At 35.7% G+C, this 26,345-nt stretch overlaps 1 protein-coding gene across 3 annotated transcripts in view; it reads right to left on the reverse strand.

Moving 5' to 3' along the window:
* Positions 1 to 26,345, reverse strand: part of ATP11A (ATPase phospholipid transporting 11A) — a 120,744-nt gene that overhangs the window by 25,687 nt on the left and 68,712 nt on the right. For all 3 annotated transcript variants that reach the window (XM_021415066.1, XM_021415072.1, XM_021415082.1), the window contains exons 3-18: positions 23,775 to 23,864; positions 22,141 to 22,221; positions 19,118 to 19,225; positions 15,760 to 15,888; positions 15,127 to 15,230; positions 13,937 to 13,987; positions 11,496 to 11,560; positions 9,777 to 9,858; positions 8,947 to 9,097; positions 7,741 to 7,938; positions 6,401 to 6,574; positions 4,805 to 4,968; positions 4,477 to 4,548; positions 2,657 to 2,730; positions 2,313 to 2,416; positions 374 to 555 (exon numbers count right to left, since the gene is read on the reverse strand). In XM_021415066.1, the coding sequence (XP_021270741.1) occupies positions 374 to 555; positions 2,313 to 2,416; positions 2,657 to 2,730; positions 4,477 to 4,548; positions 4,805 to 4,968; positions 6,401 to 6,574; positions 7,741 to 7,938; positions 8,947 to 9,097; positions 9,777 to 9,858; positions 11,496 to 11,560; positions 13,937 to 13,987; positions 15,127 to 15,230; positions 15,760 to 15,888; positions 19,118 to 19,225; positions 22,141 to 22,221; positions 23,775 to 23,864 (1,829 nt within the window). The remainder of the gene's footprint in view (positions 1 to 373; positions 556 to 2,312; positions 2,417 to 2,656; positions 2,731 to 4,476; positions 4,549 to 4,804; positions 4,969 to 6,400; positions 6,575 to 7,740; positions 7,939 to 8,946; positions 9,098 to 9,776; positions 9,859 to 11,495; positions 11,561 to 13,936; positions 13,988 to 15,126; positions 15,231 to 15,759; positions 15,889 to 19,117; positions 19,226 to 22,140; positions 22,222 to 23,774; positions 23,865 to 26,345) is intronic.

Genomic DNA, 26,345 nt, shown 5'->3' on the forward strand with positions numbered 1-26,345 from the left:
AGACAATTTTTTAATTTAAGACATAGAAAAGATTCTTCCTTTATTTCCTCAATGCCCATGTCATAGTTATTTCTTCCAGAGGTTTTCCCTACAGTTTGCTCAACATGGCATTACACTAACTGCGTGCAAATTGCTTGAACACACTGATCTTTGTGTGCTCACCTATTCTTACTAAATTGCTAAATTATAAAGTCACCATGTCTAACTTTAATAAGATAAGGATATAAACTTCATTCAGATAGAGAGGTGTATCTCTAATACAGAAAAAGAATTACAAGACAGCTTTCCACAATTTCCACTAGCAGACATTTCCTTATTTATAAACACTGGACTAAGGAAATATCGCTAAACGCAGTCTAAGAAAAGTACTAACCGATCTTCAACAGCTGTAGCACCAAGTAAAATAAAATCTCTTTCTATCTTCTCGTACACTTCTGCCAACTTCTTTTCCCGGTCCTGGAGGGCCAACTTTGCATTCTGAAGCATCTTCTGTGCGTTGCTATACTCTTCCGCTGTGAGCTTTTTATATGCAACACACAGCGTTCGCAGTCCCTCCTAAAGAATGTAATCAGAAGAAACAGTATGCATTTCATAAAACTCTTCCTAGGTTTCCTGCTGCTGTTTAGACTGTAATATTTGAAAAAGCGTATGATTTTCTATTAACAGGAAGAGTTCAACTGCTTACTTTTATAGTAAACAGGTATAGGATAATATAGACTAGAAAAGAAGGGTCAGCTTGATTCTGTGCTGCCCTGGAAGCAGTTACAACCCGAGGGACAAACTTCAGTCCTCTAGACAAGAAACAGCTCAGCCACCCAACTCTGTGTATGGGATTAGCAGGGAAAAGAGGGTCACGCTGAAGCTTTCCTATCTCTATAATGAGGCAGGATGAGTCAGAAGAAATAATAATGATATAAATAGTAGCTGTGCAGAATCTGATTTTGATGCTCTGTTTCAGCAGAAATAGGGACAAGAACAGGAACAACACATCACAGTAAGGGCTGAAAGTGAAAATCCAACTGTGTCATTTCAGTCATGTGAAGACTAGAATTCAGTTGTGGGTGCTTCAGACTAGATCAAACTTTCACATTGGGTGATAAGTAAAAAAAGGAGTATACAGACTGTGTAAGGGAAAAAAAGTTGCCATAACAAAAAAGGAAGTTTTGCAATCTCAAATATATTACTTCTCCTAACACCATTTAACTGGCACTTTGTCTTAGTAAATATTAATCCTGTAGGATTAATAGTTACTTATTACAAATGCAAGAAGGAGAAGAATTCAAAAGTTTCAGGACTCTTGCTACTGATAAGGGCAGATGCCAGCTGCCTGCCTATATCTTCTTTCAGAAGCGTCTGTATGCAGGAATCAGCCTTATGTCCGATTATCTAGAGCGAAGAGACAGCTGGATTTCTGACAGACATTGGATTGCTTAGACACATGAACACTTCTTTCAGTTTCATTAGCCTCCTTCACTTCTAATTATAAGGCAACTCTTTTGTATAACAAAGCTTAGTAAAACACTTTGGCTAATAGTTTTGAAGTTTCTCTTCATAACAAAAACAAGTAATGCTGTATGCATTTTTTTCATATATCTGCAATAGTACTTTGTCTTCAGTTTGCATACAGGATGCCAGAAAATGTTACCCTATTTCTAAGTCTAGCAGTAACATTTCATTTAAATGAGTTTTGTGTATTTTTGGCCATACACCAAAATTCAATACTCTACAACTCCAAGTATTACCTTTTAAATAAAACCAAGTTCTGAATTTCTTCTAAAGGTGATCAAACAGCACATAATTCATTTTAAGACAGCAAAAACATAAGTAGAAGGATGACCTGTTTCCCTGTAAGAACTACGTTTATTGCTAAATTGTGCTCAAATGGATTTTCTCTTTTCAGAGCTCATAAAGCAAAGGCAGGAAATCAAAATTGCTAAAGCTGAAGTCTGAAAGCACATATGAGATTTTCAGTGAAGTTTTATTTTGTTTCATTCAGAAGTTAATTCAAACTTCTGCAGTTGTGAAAATGACATTCTAAAATGTTAATCGATGGCCCCTGGTATAACATACTTAATTCATTTCTATCTCACCAGAACTGCTATTTGGAAGATGAGATGGAGGAAAAACTCAAATAAAGCAGTAACATAGATTGCTATACATACTGCTCGTGTTTACTTTGGTATAGAATAATCTCTGTGCCCGGGAAGACAAATCTCTTACGGTATCAATCAAGAGGTCAGGAGAACTAAAATTTTTGACACCAATTGCACATGAACAGTTCAATAAAAGTTTAATGCCCACTGGAATCTTACCACTGCGTTGCGTTCAACTCTGGATCGTATTTGGTCAATTTTGCCTTCTTTAACTCTAGGAAATATGGAAGAATCTGCTCCCTTGCAAAACAGAAATATATCACCTAAAAGAAACAGCATATGTAATGCACAATGGCCAGAAATACCCTTCTTGTAATATATTTGTATATAATATAATGTAATATTTCTTGTAATAGTTTTAATAACTTTTGCACGCATGCTGGTACCCATTCCCCACTTTTATAAAGAAAGGGACAAGATGAATGATTAACACTTTGATAAACTTGAACTAAATTTAAGTGAGACAAACACATCTAACAGGAAACAGAATGCGGTAGTCCTACCCGTTGAAGATTTGACAATTACACTCATTCGGCGTCTTACAGAATCAAAACTCAAAACTTCTAATAATTCAAACCTGAAAAAGAAAGAGTATTTGTTAAACAACTCAGCTTTTTCATGAAACCTAATCTGGTTATTTCACCTTTGAGCATACGGAATACAATTGCTCCTAACATGGAAGGTTATATTAAGTAGTATTAAGTAGTACGAAGTATGGAACTGCCAAAGAATGAAATAGCAGGTCACAAATAATAATTGTGGGGGGGACACTCAGCTCCTAATTACTTGAAACAGAATCTGTCTGCATAAGGTTGTGTGACGTTCTTCAGTATCCAGTTCCTGGTAATGTTCAATATAATTTCTTTTAGCAAAAGACTAGAAACCTTGTAGTAGAACACTATACTGCTTAAAGTGTAACTAAACCACTAGTGATAGTCGTTCTAAGGCATAGCCTTAGAACTTAAAATGCATAGAGGTCTTTTGTTAATATTCCACTAATTCTGACTATTAATAAATGCATCAACCTAATTTCACAATTTTTCTTAAAGTGTAGACTGACAATTTAATCAAATGAAAAAAACACTTCTTTTTACCAGTATTATATTGATCATTGCTTTTATGATTTTATTTGATCCTATCTTCCTTTTTTCCTAGGAAGAAAAGTGAACACAAGCTCCTGTTGTGCTGTCTTTATATCATTCATTAGTTTGTATACATTAATCAATTCTTGTCTTTTCCAGCACAAATATAAATTTTATCATTATTTCCAGTCTCTTCAGGATTCATACAGAATAATAGAATCCTTAAGGTTGGAAATGACCGCTAAGATCATCTAGTCCTACCACCAACCCATCCCCACCATGCCCACTGACCACGTCCCTCAGTGCCACATCCACACAGTTCTTGAACACCTCCAAGGCTGGTGACTCCACCCCCTCCCTGGGCAGCCTGTGCCAATGCTTCATCACTCAGATTTCTGAGAAAATTTTTTTCTAAACCTCCAACCTGAACCTCCTCTGGTGCAACTTGAGGCCATTCATTCCTTCTTGTCCTGTTGCTGTTACCTGGGAGAAGAGGCTGACCCCCACCTCACCACAACTTCCTTTCAGGCGGTGCTAAGGTGATAAGGTCACCCCTGAGCCTCCTCTTCTCCAGACTGAACAATGCCAGTTCTATTTCTGATAAGCTAGGATGCCATTGGCCTTCTTGGCCACCTGGGCACACTCCTGGCTCATGTTCAGCCAGCTGTCAACTAACATATATATATAAATAGTCTGGTTATAAAAGAGATCTGGTGGTTTATTAGTTCATTCAATTACAAGTCCTTACAACAGCCTGGAATTCAAACCTGTGCAGGACCGCAATGGTTTTATCAGTAAAAGCAAGAGCAGTTTCTAACAAAGAACTGGATCAGGTCTATGCCTATGAACAGTGATACCTATGCCTATGAACAGTGATGATTTTGGGCAAGTACCATTTTCTATTAAGAAATAATTACCATATAACAAAAGAAAAATATCCGTATTTCCTAAAACTGTTAGTAGCTATTAGATTAGGTTATGAACCACCGTGTCACACTTCTGTTGATATTTTCATTTTCCTTATTGCATATACTGTCAAATTAATGGACTAAGCAAAAACATAAAACTACAGGCTATATATAAAATTATAAATATTACTAGAGCACTTATTTTCCTACTAAAACGTACAGTTTGTGGCTTTCCTGAATATAAAATTAATATACAGGGAAAGAATAAATTATTAAGCTTATCAATAAAAATTTCTTTCCTCAGACCCATTTTGGTATATATTAAGCACTCACTTCTCTCTGTTATTTTCCCGGTTTAAGATCTCCATATAATTGTCCTTCAGGCATAGGTACGTGTAGCCGAGTCTGTGAAATGAAAAACACACTAAGAGTATCCATACAAGAAGTGTGTAATTATCCGGTTTAACATGTCAGACAGAGTTAAGACTGAGCTTCTCAGAAAAACCCAAGTGGTTTTAGTTCATGAATACGCATAATCATGACTGCATATTAAGAAAATCATAAGCAATAGGTGATTAGGAGTTTTGTGCTGAAAACAACTTTGAACTTCAGTGATTAATTCTCCAGATTAAAAAATTACAACATCTAGTTACATCCATACCTCTGTATTCCTTCAACTAAAGCTACTTCATCAGGTGATGAAGATATATATATGCGAGATCTTCTTGAGAATTGGCTCTTCTTCAATCCATCCACACTGTCATCATCTTTTACCTGAACAGTGTGGCAAAGACAAAGAGCTCGGAAAAATAGCTCCTCTCTCTCCTAATAAATAAAAGAAAATATTGTCATTATGTGTCATCATTTTCAAGTATTCTCTGGAATTATTTTTTTTTCTTTAGGAGGCTAGCAATTCATTGATTATTACTATTAACACATGCAGGCAGTGTCATATGTCACCTGCCCTTTAAAGGGATCCAAGTCTATACCCGTGGTGGCCACACACCTGGTTAATAGCTGCTAGTACTACTAACATTGCCATGGAAGTCATCAAGTTGCTGACATATAAAAGAACTCCAGTGCTCATCTGAGTTGATAGGTGTGGCCAAAGGCTTTCTTTTCTTTACTTTTGTTTAAACTTTAACAACATATATTAAACAACAATCAAACTACAATTTTTGGACTCCTGAATCCAGACAGGGACAATGCATCTGCAGTACAAGTTTTAACACGGTTTAGAGATTTCAGTTTCTTATGCAGCTTGAACACCTCTCATCTACATAAAATAAGAAGAGTGTGTACATTTTGGCAGCTGGAACCAACAATTTCTATAAAGTTTCAGATGGTTTGGCAATAGCAGCTTATCCATTTCTTGATTCTGGTTCAAGAGTCACACCAGAAAGAGACTTCTACGTATTTAATGGATAACTGGCTGTGTTATAACTGTATCTTTGCATCTGAATCTTATTCTTCTGTGCTGATCAACACATACTGTGTCTGTGTCATTGTGATTCTAACACAAAAACAGAAATACTCTGGGAACATGTTCAGATAAGTGAAAACTACAAGGCTGCTGATTTACAAAAACATATTTTAAGACACCTTACCCTGCCACAGTGAAAGGTATGGACAAAGTATGATCTGAGATTGTATTGATATATACACTTTAAAATACACTGTCCAGTGGTTATCCTGCCCATTTACACAATGCTCATCTACTGACATGAAGCTGCCTTAACTTTCATGTAACCTATTTTGTTTTTCATAGAAAAAAGCCAAAGCACATAAATGCTGTGTGTAATATGTTTCAGATGTGGCTACGTTGTCACATTTAAAAGTCAATTAGTTTGATCATAAGCCATTCTATGGCCACCTTGACTCAGTGATGACTGAGTAAGTGTTTGCACTGAACACTCACTTTTCCCCTTCATGAGTTTCCTGCCTTGATTTCCTTATTGTAGATAATATAAAATGGAAACCAGCTATTACATATCTTCAGCTATTAACCAGAGAAAGTTCTGTATTTTGGGGTTTTATTTAACTCACTCTTACAGCTTTATTACGTTGGGAAATTTCTGATTAAGCATCAAAATCTCACTCTAAACTAGGAAAGGAAAATGTTTATGCCGTCATACATTTCCTGTAGATATGTACTTTGATTACCTAAATTCAAGGATGTTATATTTCTGCAGTTCCCTTCATCAGCATAATTCACATTTCACGGTAAAAAACGAGGACCTAGAAAGAGTCACCATACCTTTCCACTTCCTCCTGGGGAAGAATCTATCATATCAATGCCTGTACAATCATGGAGAATTTGGCCATTGCAGATAACATGTGGTATATAAACATGTCCCTCAATGCAACATTCTACAAATTCCATGTTGTTCTCAGTTAGGGTTCCTGTTTTATCCGTGAAGACATACTCAATCTGCAAATGAACACAAATTAAAACCAGCAGGAATATGAATAGAGATCTTCCAAGTTCTGTTCACATAAGTGCAATAATTACTGTGCTTCAGCTTCCTTAATGCAAGCTCTTTCAGAAAAGGAAGACAAAAAGTTCATTTTTGGATACATCTTCCACTAAAAGATTTTATCATACAAGAGTACCAGTAAAGCTATCTTCTTCCTGATAACACAAATAATATTTAGCCTACTTTCACTCTTCTCTTAAGCTCCTTTTTGGTTTTTAATGTCTTGCTTGCTGCAAAACAGATATTTACGGAAACAAAATGCACACAGATTTCATTTGGCAGGAATGATTATTTAATGTACATACCTGGATTAAGATCAGTTACTTTCAGAACAGTACTTGAGCTAGTGTCAGAATTGCCCACTGCAATGACTTTTGTGTAAATGAAGACTCTGGACTAACTATCACATACAGTTATATGCATGAGCATTGTTATTGCCCTGAAAACATTCTTTCTGTCTCAAAATTGTATTTTTAATTCATTTTCTTTTACAATGAGATGCAGTATTAAAGGCTAACAACAGCAAAAACAAAACTGAAAAGTGAACTGTAACAATTTTGGATTTAAACAATGAAAGTAAGGCAATTATTTAGTATTCATCAGATTGTTTAACAAACTTCAATATTTAGCAAATACTTCAAACAAAACAACTACTTTTTCTCTCAGTAGTCAGAAGTTATTATTTGAACTTTCCTCCTAGATTAACTTTCCTAATGTTCACTGATCTGAAAAGGTAACTTTCCAGATTTTCCAAGGGTTTGTTAACTGCAGAGAGAACACTTTTATTCCATGTTTTTCAAGGTTTAGTGTTCTCCTATCTAAATTGCTATATTCAGATTTCATATTATATCTATACAAGATACAAAATGCTATTAAGCAAAGCTTCATTCAGTGTGCAACATCCTTTCCAGAAAAAAAAGGAATAAGGCACGTGTATCACTAACAAAATTTACCAATCACCAATAGTGATTAGCATTCAATACCTTCATTAGAAATATGATATAATACATTTTAAAAATGTGGAAGCAAAGACAAGTTCATTGGATTTGTAATGATATACTAAATACTGATGAGAGTCTCATTCTTGTGATTGTGATTAAATTCATTCAATGAAACTTACCTGTCCCAACTCTTCATTGAGGTCAGAAGTATTCACCAGTGGTCCTTCACCTGTGTCTTCATCAAACATTTCCTCATCCCACGTAAGGAAATAAGAACCAAGAAATTTCTGCATTTCCACGGTGACATACATGGATACAGGAATAATGTAGTTGAAGAGAACCATGAATGCAAGGAAGTCTGTAAATGCTTGAAGAAACTGCCAAAGAAACAAGATGAGAATGAGAATAATAATTCTTCATGTACTATCAAAGACCGAAAGGTGGCTACTTGCATTTGCAAGTCTTTTTTAGCTTTCAACATTAAGCAACTCCATTCACATCTCCTAGTTTGGCACGGAATGTACACTTTCATGATTTACGTCACAATTATTTTTGCATGAAGGTTTTTTTTCAAGTTTTAACTGTGTATTTTTCTTTGCAGACACACAGGTGGACAATACAGTTACACATTATTGCTGCAAAGTTCTAGATCAGCTAAGGAGAGTGACTGCGTGTGAATGGTAACAACTCCTACAACTCCATGTGAACAAGAAAAACAACAAAATGTATATTCATAAATTAGCAGAATATCATAAAATCACAGTAAGTTATCTGAGGATTAACAGATTACACAACCTTCAGGCAGCAACCTTCAGGCATTTAGCGTAAAGAAGTTTTCCCTGCATCGGGACGATTTGCTAAAGTAATATTCCGCCTTCTGTAATGCAGGGCTGAGTTCATTATAAGGTATTCTTGCTTGACAGTGTCCTTGCTCTCATAAAGACACTGGACACTGGCAACCCTGTTGGTCTCTAGCACTCATAACAGAGCTACAAGACTATATAAAACTGAGCTTCTGAGAGGTACTTGTACAGCGATTCCTGCAGCAGATTCCTTTGAATCTTTGGCTGCCTGTTACATGATTGCCACTAGTTGGTCCATTCCTTTCTGTCCTATGTTTCTCTCCAAGAGTTCAGTTTTTTTCTTTAGTAACTCAATGGCAGGAAACTCCACATTTATAGGTGGATTTTTATACTAAAACAAAGAACTTTTATATCCTTGATGAGTCTTCAGTTAACGTTCAAAAAAATACCACTAACAGGCTTTCCACAAATACACTATCATCATTCTTAGTAAATACATAGGGTGCATATACTTTTCAGTAGGAGTCTCATAAGTTTAGAGTTTAATGAAGCTTTTTTTGGTATTTTAATTTATTTCCATACCTGATTTCTTTTCCTTTCCGGCTCTGTTTTCTGATTATACCATGGCTCATCACGAAATGGTTCACTCTGCCAGACATACTTCAGGACAGTATTTATTAGCGCTTTACTGATGAGAATACAGAGGTATACAATAAGGAATACATTCATTGATCTAAAAAATAATAAAAAAAATTAAAAATAAATAAAAATTCCACTAGTATACAAACTACAGAGTTTATTAAAAAAAAAAGCCTACTTGTGTTTCAGCCTAACATTTGCCATGATGTTAAATGACTTCCCTTGAAGATAAGGATTATAAATTCTATGCATGCCTATATGGAACATACAATTTTAGATTAAACATGGAAAACTTGTCACAAACAAGCTTTGCATTACTACAGTTGGTCCATACTAAAGGAGTTAATTCTACTGAATTCAATTTAATTATATGGCAAGAGAGTATTAGGATTATATGGCAAGAGAGTATTAGGATATTGAAGCACATAATCTTGGAATAAAAGTCAGTAGGTATACTCTAACCAATAAAAGAAAAGTCTAAGGAACAGCAAAGCATACCCTATCTCAAAAGTGTAAGCACTGCATTATGATGGTTTCTTTCTAATACATAGTAATTGTTAAGTAATGAGAATCTCATCTATCTGGGGTTATATGACTCATTTCATAATTCAAAAAATGAAGCATGCAAAGAATGCAAATTTTAAGTTCCTCTACTTCTTTCCTTTGTTTAAAATTAATAAATCACATACTTTTAGCAAAATGAAAATATTCCCTTTTATACACTATTCAAACATGCAGTTTTCCACCCCCAAAATAAATGTTTGAAATTTTACTTTTCTACAGCAGATCGTTTCTGTGATTTTGACTGGTAATTTAATGCCATTTTTGTTTCCATGCCAGTGTAGATAGCAACACCTGAAATTAGACAACTTTTTTTACTAAAGATTACACAACACAATAACTTACTTGAATAAGAACACAATTTTCTAGATTATTATACCCCAACCGTTATTATACCCCCATGTACATAGTTCCTATAGTCTGAAGAAAAAGGATACAGATTGAGATGATACTCAAAACTAAACATGGCTTTAATATTTTGGCAAAAATTTTAAGAAGCATTTACATCTCACTCTAGAATCATAGTTCCCATTTCCTTGCACTTTTATGTTCAGTGAGGTTTTTTTTTTGGCTTTAATTTTAAAACATAAGGAAAACGTTGTGCAAGACAATCCAACTACGGCTAAACTACAGGATAATAGAATCAAAGAATCACCAAGGCTGGAAAAGACCTCCAAGATCATCCAGTCCAACTGTCTGCCTATCACCAATAGTTCTCACTAAACCATGTCCCTCAACACAACGCCTAACTGTTCCTTGAAAAGAAATCCAAGAAGAACAGAAGAAGGCTACTGATTTAGTTTTCTTCAGGAAATACTAATAACTCGTGAAAAGAGGGATCTTCTGATATTACTGAATTCCTGTTAAAACTGCATTTTGAGTTACTAACCCTCAGAATATTAAATACAACAACTTAAAGAAAATGTAAACAAGAAAAATGGATTTGAAGTGCAGAGTAAATCAGTACAATGCTAAAATAATACAGTTTTGGATATGGATCATTCTGTGGTAATGGGAAACATCGCATGCATTACAGAGACCAGAAACAACCACTCACACATCTCTGCCTGATACACAAGTTGAATGAGGTCTTAAAATGCCCTGAAGTTTAAAGAAATACTACAATCTAATTATAGTAGTTCATCTATTTCAGATACTTATTAAAAGCAAAGAGGGCAAGTCCAAATCAACATATACTTTTTATCCTTTTTGCCAGAAAAAGTTGTCAGATTTTGATATTTGAGGCTGAGTAGTTCATTGTTATTTATGATCTTCTTTCTTAGAGCATGGAGTTGTACACAATAGTGGATGATTTGGAGCCTTGTCCCTTTCAATATCAGCAGGCAGACACTTGTAACAATGCAACCACTCCTCCTCCTTGTCCTCCTTGAAGAATGTCCAAAAAAATTATTTCATTCTGTGCTTCCTATTTCTGCTAAAATATTACAGAAATTCCTTGTAATCAAGGCAATTCATGCACACAAAATACACGGGCTAGTGGAAAGACTAATTTTGAGTCAAGAACTTTTAAAACTGATTTTTATCAGCCATATTTATATTTGAACAGAGTGTCTGTCTATTCTGACGATTGAGCAAAACAGATTTAACTTTTTTCAAAAGGCTCATTGACTTCTTTGGGACAACAATATTAATCCACAGCGCCTGTTCAAAACCCCTATATTCACAGGAAGAACGTACGTCATCTTCACTCATCCTTGAAGACTGAACTCCTCCCAAGAATCTCTATAGTCATTACACATCATTAATACTTCTTTTACTACAATTATAGCAACAGTAAACCTTATTAAAAAGTTGCAGATCAAGTCTTTCAATAGAAATCATACACATAGTTGTAATTCCACGATTGCAACCCTGTTCAATGTTTGCTTATTACTTCGGCATCCTCCGAAATAATTAATACAAATATTTACCAAAGATTTTTTCTGTATTCTTCAAAGTGGCTCCTCTAAGGAGCAGATTTTCGGATCCTAACGGCCTGCAAAAGATAAACATTACAAAAGGTAAGTATTTAGAAAAAGGCAGCAGGCTTTAATGGAAGCCACCAAAGACAGGAAAATAGTTTTACTCAATTAAATTTATTTTGTATAACAAAACTAATAAATAGTATTTAAAGCTTTTAAGTGAAGACTAAAAAATACACAGATGCCTAAAATTAAGCTCATAACCTAGCAATCCAAAGCAAGCATTAGCAATCTCATTTTGAAACTTGTAGAGAATACAGTATTTTTCATTTCTTTCCAATCCTCAAAGTCAGTGCATCTAAAAACCACATCTCAAGATTTCTAAATAAAGATTAATTATCCTAATTATAAGGTGATTATTTTTAAAAACATCAAGTCTTTTTTTAGGTTTGTATAAACTAGAGTTTCCTGCATGTTAGAATTACTTGTTAAAGACAACACATTCTGCGACTGTATTTCAATTATAAAAGCAATACCCGGTATTGCTTGAAATTTACTACATACTTTTCAAAGCATAAAGATTAATATAGGCAAAATAATTTACTGAGAAGCAGGTAGAATTACCTACTTCTTCCCATGCTGTTTAAAGATGCCATTTTGGAGCATATGTAACACAAACCACTATAAGAATGCAAAACCAAGGGCTACTTTATTGGCAGACAGCATGCAGAATTGCATGGATGACATTTTAAACTACTGCCAGGCTCTATTTATATAGCCATGGAGTTAAAACCAACCAACCAACCAACAACAACAAAACAGCCCAGAAGTAACCTCAGTATTTTTGGATGTTATTCAAAGTGTTCCTGTGGTACAAAAAAAAAACCAAAAAAACAACAACCAACAAATAAAGAAACTCTAAAGAAATAAATGAAAACTCCAGGGCTACTAACTCTGATGCAGAACATGCAACTAGTTCCATTTAAACTAGCAGTGTGATGTTATATGAACAATTTGGGCTATAAGACATTGTATCCCATACAGTAAAAAAAATCCCAACAGTTCTAACGGTGCTGTTCCAGGAATACATGCCTTCATGCCACAAATTTTCTTCTTGTTCCCACTGTTAGACACACGCTATTGCTGTTTTGATTTAAAAGGAGAGTGATCTTTGAAATGGTATTTTCTGCATATTTTCCTTTTCCCTCCCACCTATTGACAATCTTCGATTGAAAGAAGACAAAAGTTTTCACAGCAGACTGTGACAACCTGCTTTTAAGTGATACATCACTTGGCATGGAAAGGACAGGAGGATTCTGGGGGGGATAAGGATGCCCACTACCTGGAAGTGGGAAGCTGTCACTAGGACAGTTTGTGAGGCCAGTGCTCTGCCAGGCCCTCTGATCTGAGGGATCCCCAAGCAAGAATTCAGCCCAGAACTGCCAGGAGAGGCGTGAACTGCTCTGGATGGTGGCAAATTTTCACTACTTTACAGTGCAAGCATACATATGTTTCCTGAGGAACCTTTGACACTGACAGACTCAGCAGCCAGATATTCTTTCCTCTTTGTTTACTGATAGAAAATTACCTATCTACAGACACATGAGCTTAAGAAGGCACTTCGCCAGAATGCAGTAAATTCTCACATGCAGAGACCTTAGATGTAAGAAGTGAGAAGACTTCTTTCTCTCGCTTTGCCTCTTTGTGGCACAGACCTGATCAAAATAAGGTATGCAAAGTCTTTTCCTTGCTTGTACACAGAAGCTCCTAGGCAGAAGAGACATGAAGACTCATGACGCCTTTGTACTGCTTTGTTTTTTCTTTTCTCTTTGCTGGACAAAGAATGGCCTGGGCTACAGACTGCTCCCTGAACAGAATGCACGTCACTCACTTCAGGATGAAACTTATTTGCACAGGAGGCAGACCCCCCTAGGTGACAGGCCCAAGATAACAGATCATTTCCTACACCTCATACAAAATCAATTTCCTTGGATGTTGCCTTCTTGATCGCACGTGACACTGCAGACAGTTTAGATAAATATACAGATCCTTCCCTCAGTAAAACTAAACATGATATTTAGCATGTTCAGTCTCAAAGAAGAAAGGAGAGAAGAAGGAAGAAGAACAATGAGAGAAATTCACACATGATTCTATGCACGCTGTTTGTGTACACTACAGAGACCCCATGCTGATGGGGCACTCTTATGAAAGCTCTGACAAAATACTTATCAACATCATTTACAAACCAAATATAGATCAAATAAAAATTCAAGTTAAAAGATGACATATTTAAGATACACAAAATTACAGACTATAAACCTTGAAGAGAAAAATATTTTATCAATAAGAAAAGACAGCCCTGTGTTGGTGAAACAAATGTAATTTGAATTATTGATACATACTCAGCCCTAACAATGATTAAGTGTATAGAAACGCTGGATTTTCCTTACCTTGCTGTAGGCTCATTCCTATCATGGTAAACATTTATTCGACCAACAAATCTGCAAGGGAAATATACAAGTAGCTTAATAGCAGTGCTATGACTAATAGCAGTTGGTGCGTATACGTCTCAACATTTCCATTTTCTTAATGTACAAGGACATGTAATTCTCTTTATATACGGATATATACATGCCACACAAATATACAAAAAGCAGAGCAAATAACTCTCACTTGTAAAATCTTTAAAAAGTATGTATGAGAATGGATTATCTGAGAAAATTTTCTTTTAATGTTTTGTGATCGTTCACATTTTTCTTGTATCCTTGGGGTGAATGAAACACACATTTGTACTTAAAAGTAAAAATAGTTAATGAACAATGGATTGGACAGAGTCCTACCACCATAAGCGGATCTACAAGGAGTCTGCAAAGATGCAACATAAGCACACATACTGCAGGTTCATTGTTAACAATAGCAAATGTAAATCCATCTTTCAGATAGCCTTCTTGACAATTCTGAAATCTTTAGGCCAAATGCTGATTAAGAGCTCATAGTAGGGGTAGGAGAAATGTTTGCTCTGTCATTTTCTTGTTGTTTGCTTGTGCTCAGATTATTAATCTGCAGTTTCTTTGTAGGAATCTTTGTAAGCCACTTGCTTATTTTGTGAAGGTTAGTTTAGTAAGAACTAGGTAATATAACCCATAACTCCCCATAACCAGGTACAAACAAACTGCCATACTTCTCAATACACTGAAAATAAACCATCAAGTTAGGGTGCCAGTGTCAAACTCTCCACATTGCAGAACACTCACTCCTCCCCAGGGATACTTTCAAAACTGTGGACCCTCTGACATACAGACTGTGGGAGGATGCTAGCATCCATATGTACATTAAATATTAGTAAAACATACTTCTTCTTGGATTAAAAAATAAATCCAAGTAGAAGTTCTAACATTTCTTTCGCACACCTCAGTCTTGCACATCCCCTGGGCTGTGTGCACTCCACTTTGGAGACCACTGCCCTAGTGGAGACCTCTGACCTACCTGCATGAGAGGAGCACGGACGGAAGACTAAACTGACTTTAGGCTCATTTTGGGGCCCACTCTAACTGTGCAGATGCAGCCAGGATTTTTTAATGATGATATTCTTATATTGGTAGAATACATTAAATGAAAGAGATAAGAATTATTTTCTTACTTATAAAGGTCAGGCTGAGGTTGTTCACATTCAATGGTAGCATGTAGTGCATCGATTTCTTGTTCACTGTCAAATGCCTTTGTATCTTGAACAGCATAGTGAGTCTGGAATGAAAAAAAAGTGTATATAAAAAAGTCCGGAATGAATAAAAAACGGTATAAAAGTTGAAAAAAGTAAGAACAGAGATACAAGGTGTTTACCTGTAGATATACTCCGGTTCACCGTGAAAAAGACTTACTAGCTTTTTACATAGGAACTAATACTTAAAATAAGATGCACCTTTAAATGTTCCTTATTGGGTATCTGTATACATTATATGCAGGTACCTTGCAGTGCATTCATAAATCAGGTTAACATGAAAGCATTTAAGTACAAAAATGCTTGGCAATCGTCTCAGTAATCTGTATGCCTATACTATACACAGACTGCAAATAAATGTGCTTTAAATATTTTCATAAATAAATGTAACATCAAGAAAAAAGAAGTCAACTGGCAGAAACTTGTACAAGTCAGTGTATCTGGTCACAAATATATGCATGGTTATATATTGTTCTGTGTAACAAACAAACAAACAAACAAAAAACCCTAAATGCAAATTTTGCCTTAAAAAGGAAATGTAGAACATTTTATTACTTTATGACTGGATTCACCATCCAAACTAGCTGTTGTAACAAAACACGTTCCATCTCCTCTACTACTTGACAGAAATATTAAGTCACATGGGAATGTTTCATCTTCTTTTACCATCACAATATCACCAACCTAGGGGGAAAAAAAAAAAAAATGTATCACGTGGCAGCTCAAAAACTTAGGATCATTCAAATCAAAAACTTAGGATCATTCAAATATCTTGAAAATTTATAAATTTTATTCAGACCAAGATGTAACCACAGGAGTAAAGAACTACAGAACTATTTTCTCTTTTTCAAAAGAAAAACTGAATTACACCTTGTGGAATGAATCAGGTTTACTGAGTGCTACCTTTCAAGATTTCAAATCATTGTGCAAGTACTGTCTTATTAAGCTTTGCAACCTTATTTGAGAGATGGAAGATATATCCTTGCTTCAACAATAATTACAACAAAATATTATTTCAAAAACAGCTGGAGATGTGGGCTACTTTCTTGTGCTCTTGAGGATAAGCATCTCAGAATATTGTAATTAGAGACAGTTGAAAGAAACCTAAGAATTCCAAGTCTGCCAATGAAAACAGGGCATATTTTCAGCAGGATCTGCCGTTATAAGTCCATCCTACTCTTTATCCATGTTTACAGGTGAACAAATTAATCGTCATTAATGTAAATATAAGTAAGCATCTTACAGTCTGTTAAACAGTGCAACTGTACAGCCAATTAACTACAAATTCAAGAGATTACTGTAAAGCATCCCCCTGAGAGAAGCAGCCTTTTATAAATTGTTGGAGCTCATATTTTACAAAGGAAAAATTAAAAAACGAACAAATGGTAAAAATACAGTGTATGTTTTAAGAATATCAGCTTCAATTTGAAAAAATCATCATTAAACATCTAATAGAGACAGCTTTATGTCATAAGCCATTATCATAAGATTCAGCTTAATCGCTATTCTCACAATATAGTAATCAAGCTGAATTCCAGTATCCCTAACAATCTGCCAGGAGTTGGCTAATTCTAGTTAAGCAAAATTGTCTGCTATCAGCAGTTAAAAATGAAATTGTGATAGCATTGATATGGTTTACTAAAATGTGTTGAAGAACTATTGAAAAATGATGAAAAAAGATTTAACTTGTAGATAAGCATAAGGCTTAATTAAAGACCTTACAACATGCATAAGGACAATGGGGTACTTTACATCTAGGGAAAAACTTTTACCAACAAGTTAAGTCTTGGGATGTTCAAATATAGGAAAGCATTAATTTTCTCATGTACCTCCTTCTTACCAAATGATTTTTCATATTTCATTCTGCAGACTCAGCCAAGTGAAGGTATGTAGTGAGACAGTGAAGTGGTAGGTTTGGAACCAGAGGCAGTGAACATCTTGGCTGGAGCCAGCCTGAACAACACGGAGCATTCATCGTGAAGAGCAGTGGAGTTTGTCTGACCAGACTGTTGCTTAAGTTGTCATACTCTAACAAAGTATCTCTCAGAGAATTTGCCAATTTGCCACAAAATCATTATTTGTAAAGGACAGCAATGTGGTAAATTATAACAAAACACTCAAATGGGAACTTTATCAAAAGCAGATAAAACACTGTTAGGGCATTATCTTGAAAAAACTGTGAACAGACTGAGAATCCAACTATTACAAGAGGAAACTTTGAGAAGATCAAATAATTAGATTGGATTTACTAACCCTCTTTACCACTGAAAACATTAATTTAACTGTCAGCTATCTAAAACACAGTGACATTACGACAAATTTAATCATCACTACAGATGCTACAGGAAAATCCCAAACTGTTCAGAACTTTTAATCTAGATAGAAAGAAAGCCAGGAGGCTGGTTTAGCAATCCAAGCCCTCCTGGCAGTCAAGTGTCACTGTAAGAACGTGCAGGAGAAAAAACTGCACCTGGAGTTTTTCAGGTTGCCACTGAAAAAATCTACCCATCAGAAAGTGAATTTTCAGATACAGCTCAAAGACAAGTTCTCTTCATTCTGATTTCCACAGGTCATAGTGTTGAGTGGTCCTTATTATTTACTAATTTATCTAGCAAGATTGACTCTGTAAGCTATGGTGTACAAATCAGTCCGCAAACCAGGAGCAAATTACAGTAAAACAGTCTATTAAAAAATAAATTAAAAACCTAAACAGTTTGCAGTAGAAAAAAAAGGGCAGGAGTCAAGAAAAAAAAACAGTGAACAAAATACTAACAAAGTGCTCTTGTGACAATATCTGCCAATGTGTCAGTTAAAAAGAAATCTCATCTTTAAGTTCTTTTTCCTTCCCTTAATCAAATGTCCAGGCTTTTAGGGGCAGAAGGATCTGCCTTTATATGATCTAGTCTGTTTTCTTGCATAATACAGGCCCGAGAATTTTACTCTGTCACCCACAGATACCCTCTCCACACAAGTATTTGCTATGCCTGTCTCTCCTACCCTTCAGTTCCTTGAACTAGTCTCTGAAAGGCAAAGATTTGGGGAGAAATTGAGAAAATATACACAATGGATTCATTACTGTAATACAAATTCCAGTTCTACGCCACTTCACCCATTTTACATAGAATGGATAACTGTTAAAGTACATGGAATATTGAGCACATCATGTCTTAGTTTTATTTATTTATTTATTTAATTATCTGGAAGTTCTAGGGAGAAGCTATCACATTCAAATGAATAGTCACACCAGGAAGGCAGTGAACCTTGTAGATCTATTAATGCCCAAAAGGAGCTGAGCAGAAAACGATACTCCTAACAAAGTTATCCAAAAAACGGGGATTCCAAACAAGCATCTGTCAGATCTGTTAAATGTTAAAGATCATAACAATGACAACTTCATCTGCTCATAAAAAAGAAAAAAAGAGACAACTTATGAAAATAACCCTCAAATTATCAGGAAAGGAATGTAGAAACATTCAGAAGTTCAATAAAAGAGCTGTGATTTGATGGGAAATGAAGAAAGTATTCTGAATGTGTTGTTTTTCTCTATAAGAAATAGGACAAATTGATAGGGTTGACTGTCATAATTGGGCTTAAGTAAGTTATTAATGTGCATACCCACAGAGAACCACAAATGGAGAAATGACAAAAAACAAATAATGAGTGAAACATTTCAAGTTTAAAAATGAAAAACAAAAGCAACAGTTATGAGAGAAGACTTAACAGATACAGCAGAAATGTGTAGCTTCTTAAAATACTTAATTCAGAGGCACATAATTAGAAATTAGTTTATTTAAGGTCCACTTCATGGAGCTCATCATGAAATGTAATAAATACATTTTCAGCACTACATTTTTGTGTAATTCTTTTTACAAGAAGTGCAAAGTAAAGTCTGACTGCTTACATAGCTACTTACTCTTAATTTTCGGCTTTGTTTTCTAACCAGTTTACCATGTTGAATGAAATGAACAGGGCATTGGTTCATTGCATTGTCAGCTTTATGTCGAAGCCAATCTTCATAACCCTAAAAAACAGTGAAATGGAATGATGCAGTGATGCACATTTCGCTATAAAGACACAGAACAGACTTACCTTGCAAACATTAAAAAAAAAAGTTCTTAACCAAAATAAGGAAAAAAGAAAAGATTTTCACTAGAGTAAATGAAATTGTGGTACAGTCATGTTGCGCATATATGAGAAAGAGGACTCACAGTTAAAATTAGTCAATAAAATTATATATGTTAATGAAGACTTTTTGATAAATAGGGATGTCTATATCACTATCACTACTTCGGGTGCTCTCAGAGATAATTTGGAAACTCAGAGTCTTTATAACTCTAGTGGAATATAGAAGCTGGTGTAGCTGCTCAATCTGTCTCTAGACAACTGGTGTTCACTTCAGCACCTGACTCAGGAAGATGAAACTGCTGTACTATGCACAGCATGTCATAATCCAGACTTGGATAGACCACTGTTTAACTACATACAACACTTCAAATCTTAATGGTAGGAAGCCACACCTTAAATTACTAGCCATTGTATTTATCATAACTTTTGCTCATAATCAACAGCTGAATCCCACTACAGACAATACTCAACTACACGTACTTAGCACTGAAAGGCATGAAAACATGACATGTTATAGATTCATGGAGAACTAATACAGGAAAAATCTGTACTTAGCATAAAGACAATGAAAGTAATCAGTTATCATATTAAGAGACAATCAAAACTACCTTCTGTACTGGGTCTGGCTGGAATGAAGTGAACTTTCTTCACAGTACCTCATATGCTACTGTGCTTTACATTTTGGGTTAAATGATGTTAGTAACACCCAATGTTTCTGTGACTGCTGATCAAGGGATGTAGAGCATCAAGGCTTTCTTTACAATTTCTCCCCTCCCCAGGAAGCCAGTAGGCTGAGGATGGGCAAGTGGGCGGGAGTTGACGTTACCTGGAAAACAGACCCCAAACTGACCAAACGGATATTCCATACCAACATGGTGTCATGCCCAGCAAGAAAAGCTCAGGGAAAGGAAGAGAGTACATTTGTGGTGATGGTATTTTGTCTTCCCAAGCAAGCACTGAGCATGCCAAAGCCCTGCTTTCCAGAAAGTGGCTGGACATCTCCCTGCTGATAAGAAGTAGTGAATTGATTCCTTTTTTTTTTTTTTTTTTTTTTTTTTTTGCTTTGCTTGCACACACAGTTTTTGCTTTCCCTATCAAACCATCATTAACTCAATTGTTGTGTCTTTTTGCCTTCCATTTTCTCCTCATCCCATGGGAGAAAGACGTTACCTAGATGCTGGGTGGTTGCTGGCCAGGGTCACTCACAACACCCTCATTTTATTGTTTGTTTTGGTTTTGTTTTTTAATCATCATAGCCCTAGAGCATGATGAAAGGTAGGTAATACAGAATACCCACACAGAAGTTTTGAGCTAAAATGGGGAACATTTTGACCTAGACAGTGTCTTGATGTCCAGCTTCCTCATGAAACTTTTTTTTCCCAAAACAAAGAATATTAATAAAATAAGAAACCTTTTTAGTGCTCATGAAAAGTACTAATTCCTTTGAGCGGCCTAGTAAAAGATGCTTGAAGCAATATCCCTGCTATGTAGGAGAGAAATTGTTGGTGCCCGAACCCAAAGATACCCATGAAATCAAACTCACTGTGCCACTGTGTTCTCATACTGATGGCTGTCCTGAAAGAGCAACTGTCATTAGGTTGGACTAAGGGCAAAAAGTCAAATAAATAATAAAACCATTCTACCCAATATTTGTGACTATTTCTTTAGGAGCTTACAGTTTTAGAAACTATTTTGTGGCTGCAGTGAGATGGTACAGTAAACAAAGATGAAGAGTATTACAACCACTAAGTGCGCCTTTTATAAACTCACATTCTAGTTCAAATCTAGTAAAATTTTTGATGACTTAACTAAGGTTTATGCCAGATTAGTTATTGTTTGCACTCCTTCAAGGGGCCTGAAACTGCCAATGACAACAAATTCAGCTCTAGCCAAATCAAAGTGCAATGTCTCATTCCTGATTAAATCCTGATCCAGACAAATTTATAGTATCAGAAGCTCTGAGAATGTACAGATCTGATAATCATAATAAAGTATTAATATTAATCAGTTATAATATTCAACATTCATCTGGGATTCCACTAATTTCCATGAGATTCCATCTACATTTAAGCGCTCATGCTAACTGGAACACTGCAGCATTAGGGTACCATGTGAAAAACTACCAAAACATTTTCCTTTTGGTAGTACTAGCTTGAAAATGAAATTACAAACCTGTACAATAATATAAACCTGTGTTATGCAATTTGGTTTCGTCAAAGCAACTTTCATTACTGTCTTTTATACTCAATGATGGAGCAAGAACTGATTTCTAAAAATTACTTCCATTTTACGGATTCATTTTCATACTAAAAATGAGAGACTACTGTAACATCTACTGATAGCACTGCAGCTATCATTATGAACAGTGCATTATCATCAACATATACTGAAGACTTCAGCCAAAATATTTTTTGTTATCTCTTCATTCTGCAGAGGCTACAGAAATCTCAAAAGTATCAGCAGTTTCATCTTACAAGTTTTTCTCATTCCTACTAAGCTCATTTTCAGTCTTTATGGAAAAATGTAATAGGATGTGGTAACAGACAAAAGTCAAACTGTGCTGAGTAAACACAAGAATGTAGATGATTCCTTTGGATACAAGAACATTAAAGTTTTTAAATAATTTATAAGCTTGTGTTCAATTCATGAGACATACAGCAACCAACTTCTACAATAGCCACAAAAAACAAACAAACAAACAAAAACATTACTCTTTCCAAGTTCATCACAATCGGCATTGCCCTAAGACAGCCTAACACAAAAAGACAGGGAAAAATGAAATGCCATACTTTTTCTCAGAAAACTTCTCACCTGTTTGATAGCTGTTACAGTAATGACAAATAAAAGTGGAAGTCCACTTGTAACTGGACTAGTAGGTGTATCAATGATCAACTGCAACAAAAGGAACAAATATTTCTGGTTATACTGATGTAAGCAGTGAATTATGCAATTAAGATGTTTCAAGTACTCTCTTCACTGATGTGTTACAAAGTACCAAGGAACTTAAACTAAAAAGAACAGTACTTGAATAAGACTTTAAGAACATATGCAATACCAAGAAAAAAAATAATTACAGGCTAAAAAAAAAAAAAAATACTATGATGGCTGCCCTGAAAATAATGCATTCTGCTGTATTGTGTTGGCCCACGATGTCAGAGGCGGGTGTTGGTGGTATGGCAGTAGCAGTTGAACCTTCCAATCAATATTCTGTTACATGCTCTTGCCACGCAACAGATGGCAGCAGAGCAGCACTCTGACACAATGGCGTCTGACATGGAAAAGCATCTGAAGCAAAGATGTGGAACTGAATTTCTCCATGCTGGTGCACCACCAGAGATTTTTTATAAGTGCAACATGCAGGCTTGTGCTCATCACTGGCAAAAATGCAGAGCTAATGGTGGTGACTATGCTGAAAACTAACATTTTATAGTTGAGAATTTGCTCTATCAAACAGTGTTGTTGCACTCTTTGTATCTGTTGTTGTTTCCACTGAAATAAATAGGAGGCACTTTCAGAGCAAGCTACATATATTTAGATCACATTCAGATATGAATGCCTAGAAATAAATTTTATTTACTTGCAAGAGCTTAAGTATGAGAGAAATTGGAAAGATGCAGCTTTGGAGACAAAGCTGAACAGAATTTGAAATCAGCCTAGTGCTGTTTTCATGTTATACAGTGCAGATGTTCTTATGCACACAAGGAGTAAATTCTGAAATACTGAGCTGTGACTTCTGCAACTATATGAGAAAGAGGTAGAATCCAAGGGAGAGTTCAGTCTGCAAGAAAATTAAATTATTCTGAGAATCCGAATAGCTTTTCTTTCTGTGCTGTCCGGCATGCCAAATGATAGAGCCTTTCATTTAATATACTGTTATTTTTTAATGCATTTAAGTGAGAGTTTCAGAATGAAGACATCTAGAAAGCAGCAAACTAATTACTGGAGGTAAAAATTACAAAAACAAGTATTTATGTATCATGCCAAGCAAGCATTGAAGAAGCATCCATACTTCGATTTCTCTATAGGCCTTGATGACAGGCACTTTGAGAATTTCTGTAACGGGATCATTCTCTTATTAAAAATATAACTTTTAGCATCACTAACATAATTTAATCATCAACATAATTACAAGAATGGTTTTACTCATCTGGATGCTTATTTACTACAAAATAAAGATTAAAAAATAACTCTCGTTCTGTTCAATTTAATCAGCAGATGCCATCAAACCAGCGATAGTGTCGATTTGTCTTCAGGTTAGATTCACGTTTACAACCTGGGAATGAAACAAAACCCCTTTTGGCACATCATCAGTGTAAAAGCCTAACCCAGCTCAACTATTTACTTCTCCATTCATCAAAACCAGTGGTTTATTTAACCTCTCTAAACTCCTCGGGTTTTTTTTTAGGAACAATTCAGAAATTTATTACAAAATGGAGGTAGCTTACCTGAACAAGAAAAATGATGAGAAAATAGAAGTTAGCTATTCTTCTGAACTGCTCAAACAAGTTCTTCGGTATAAAGTTCCAAAATGTGTACTGAAAACAAATGCACAGATTATCACTGCTTATGAGAGAAATATCATTCCTATTCTTCATTCTAAGAATCAGACAAATGCATAATTCACAATCCAAAATTAATTTCAACTAAAAATTGTATTATTTTTGTTACTTTATTTAATAGCTTACTGAAATGGAATTTTAATTGGCAATAATATATTCCTGAAATCATATCATTTGCATTATGATTTTCTGAGCTGTAATAATCTTGGTACCAAGGACCTTCTCAACAGTAACAATGCTCAGAGATTCAGTTACAGAACAGTTCATTTAAAGCAATCAAAAGATTTAAAAAAACATCTAGGAAGCTTAACACCGCTTTTAATTCACTTCCATTTTGTACATGTGACTTGAGGAGGTAGGTGGCACTCTGAGCATCAACTATGAAATCATAGCAAATCAAGGACCAAACAAAAGCTGCCAGCCTCTGTACTTTGGCTTTGATGCAAACACAGTTCTCAAAATAAACTACAGTTCTGAATGAGAGTACGTGACTGCATATTTCTCTACTAACCTTTAAAATAGCTAAAATTTCACAGAATGGCTTGGGCTGAAAGAGATCTTAAAGACCATTGAGCTCCCACCCTCCTGCCATAGGCGAGGACACCTTCCACTAGAGTACGTTGCTCAAAGCCCCATCCAACCTGGCCTTTAATAAAATGAAATACAGCATAGAGAAGTGCAAGCAGAATATATAAAAATTCAAAGGAAAAGAAAGCATAAAAGTGAGTGAGAAAGGAGCTTGTGACATCTAGTCCCTTCCCCTGCCCTGCAGCAAGTTCAACCTTACTCTTCTTATGCAAATCATTCTGTAGCTCCAAAAATTGGATCAGAGCATTACTTTTTGGAAGGCATGTGAAAAATGTCATCTAGAACTGTGTGACAAATGTGAAAAATTGCTTAAGAAAACTAATAATGCATCGTCTTATTATCCAAATTATCATTTGACACATCATAAAATGTCAACTTCAATGTAACTTTCATTTCAAAGAAGACAAGCTAAGAAGCTTCTACTAATTATTTGCTCAGATTGCACTGATGCATACTGATATGCAAATTATACCATGAGCTACAAATCTTCTAAACTTGGCCTTGAAAGAAAATGGAACCAGAGTTATAGAAGAAATGTAGCTCTGTTCCACATGCAGATGAAAAAGAACTCCAAGAAGTATGTCTTCTTTGTACACAAAAACACTATTATCTATATTATAGAATCTCAGAACTGCTTAGGTTGGAAGGGACCCTAAAGACCATCTAGTTCCAAGCCCCTTACAATGAACAGGGACATTCCTTACAAGAATATGTCGCTCAAAGCCCCATCTAACTTGGACCTAAACACTTCCAGGGATCTAATTTAAATCTACTCTCTTTCATTTAAAAACACTACCCCTTGTTCTAACACTACACTCCGTGGTAAAACAGCCCTCTCCAGCTTTCTTGTCAGCTCTCTTGGTACTGAACGGCCACTATAACATCTCTCTAAAGCCTTCTGTTCTCAAGAATTCTTATGCTTGGGGTCCTAGAACTGAACACAGCTCTGCAGGTGGGGTCACACAAGAATGTGGAGTAGAGGGAGACAATCAGCTCCCTTGCCCTGGTAGCCACCTCTTTTTTTGATGGTTCCCAGGACACAGTCAGCCTTCCAAGCTGTAAACACACGTTGCCAGCTCATGTTGCCTTTCATCACCCAACACCTAAAGTCCTTCTTCTCAGGGCTGTTCTCAATCCATTCTCCACCCAGTCAGTATTTGTGCTTGGGATTGTTCTGATACAGGCACAGGCCTTGCTGAACTGCATAAGGCTTGCATGGGCCCACTTCTCAAGGTCCCTCTGGGTGGCAACTCTTCATTTCAGTGTGTCTATTGCAGCACATGGCTTTGTGTTATCTGCAAACTCACTGAGGGCACACTTAATCCCACTGCCCATGTCACAGACAAAAATATTCAATACCACTCCCAGTACAGACCCATGAGGGACCCCTGCCTAATGCTTTTATTTATTTGGGGCTAAAGCCTATACACGTGTAAGACGTGAACAAAATGTTACTTTTTATGCTGTGTCAAAAATATTTCCGAAGTAAACACTACTCTATTTAATAAGTCATTTCAATATTGTATCACCTGTTAGCCAAAACCCATGCAAGCGTACTCATAAGAGCTGGAAAGTTAAGTATTCTCATCTTGCAGTCAGAATACTTGCATTGCACTGGAATCCTATTCACACTGCCCACTACCCAGCTACTTGTTTTGGCTGCACAATTTCAAAATAGAAGTGGATAGACTGGATTAGGAGTTTTCCTTGTACAAAAGTCCCAATCATGTAAAGCTCCTGTTGTGACAAGCAACAAGAGAGATGTGATGTGAATACAGAGAAGGGAAGTCCACCACACGATTTCTCCTTAGTAGTTAGTGTCAGAGAGCAGAATCGGCAACAAAGTATCATGTTGTTTATAATCTTAGA

This window comes from Numida meleagris, chromosome 1, assembly GCF_002078875.1.
Source record: "Numida meleagris isolate 19003 breed g44 Domestic line chromosome 1, NumMel1.0, whole genome shotgun sequence".
Classification (NCBI taxonomy): domain Eukaryota; kingdom Metazoa; phylum Chordata; class Aves; order Galliformes; family Numididae; genus Numida; species Numida meleagris.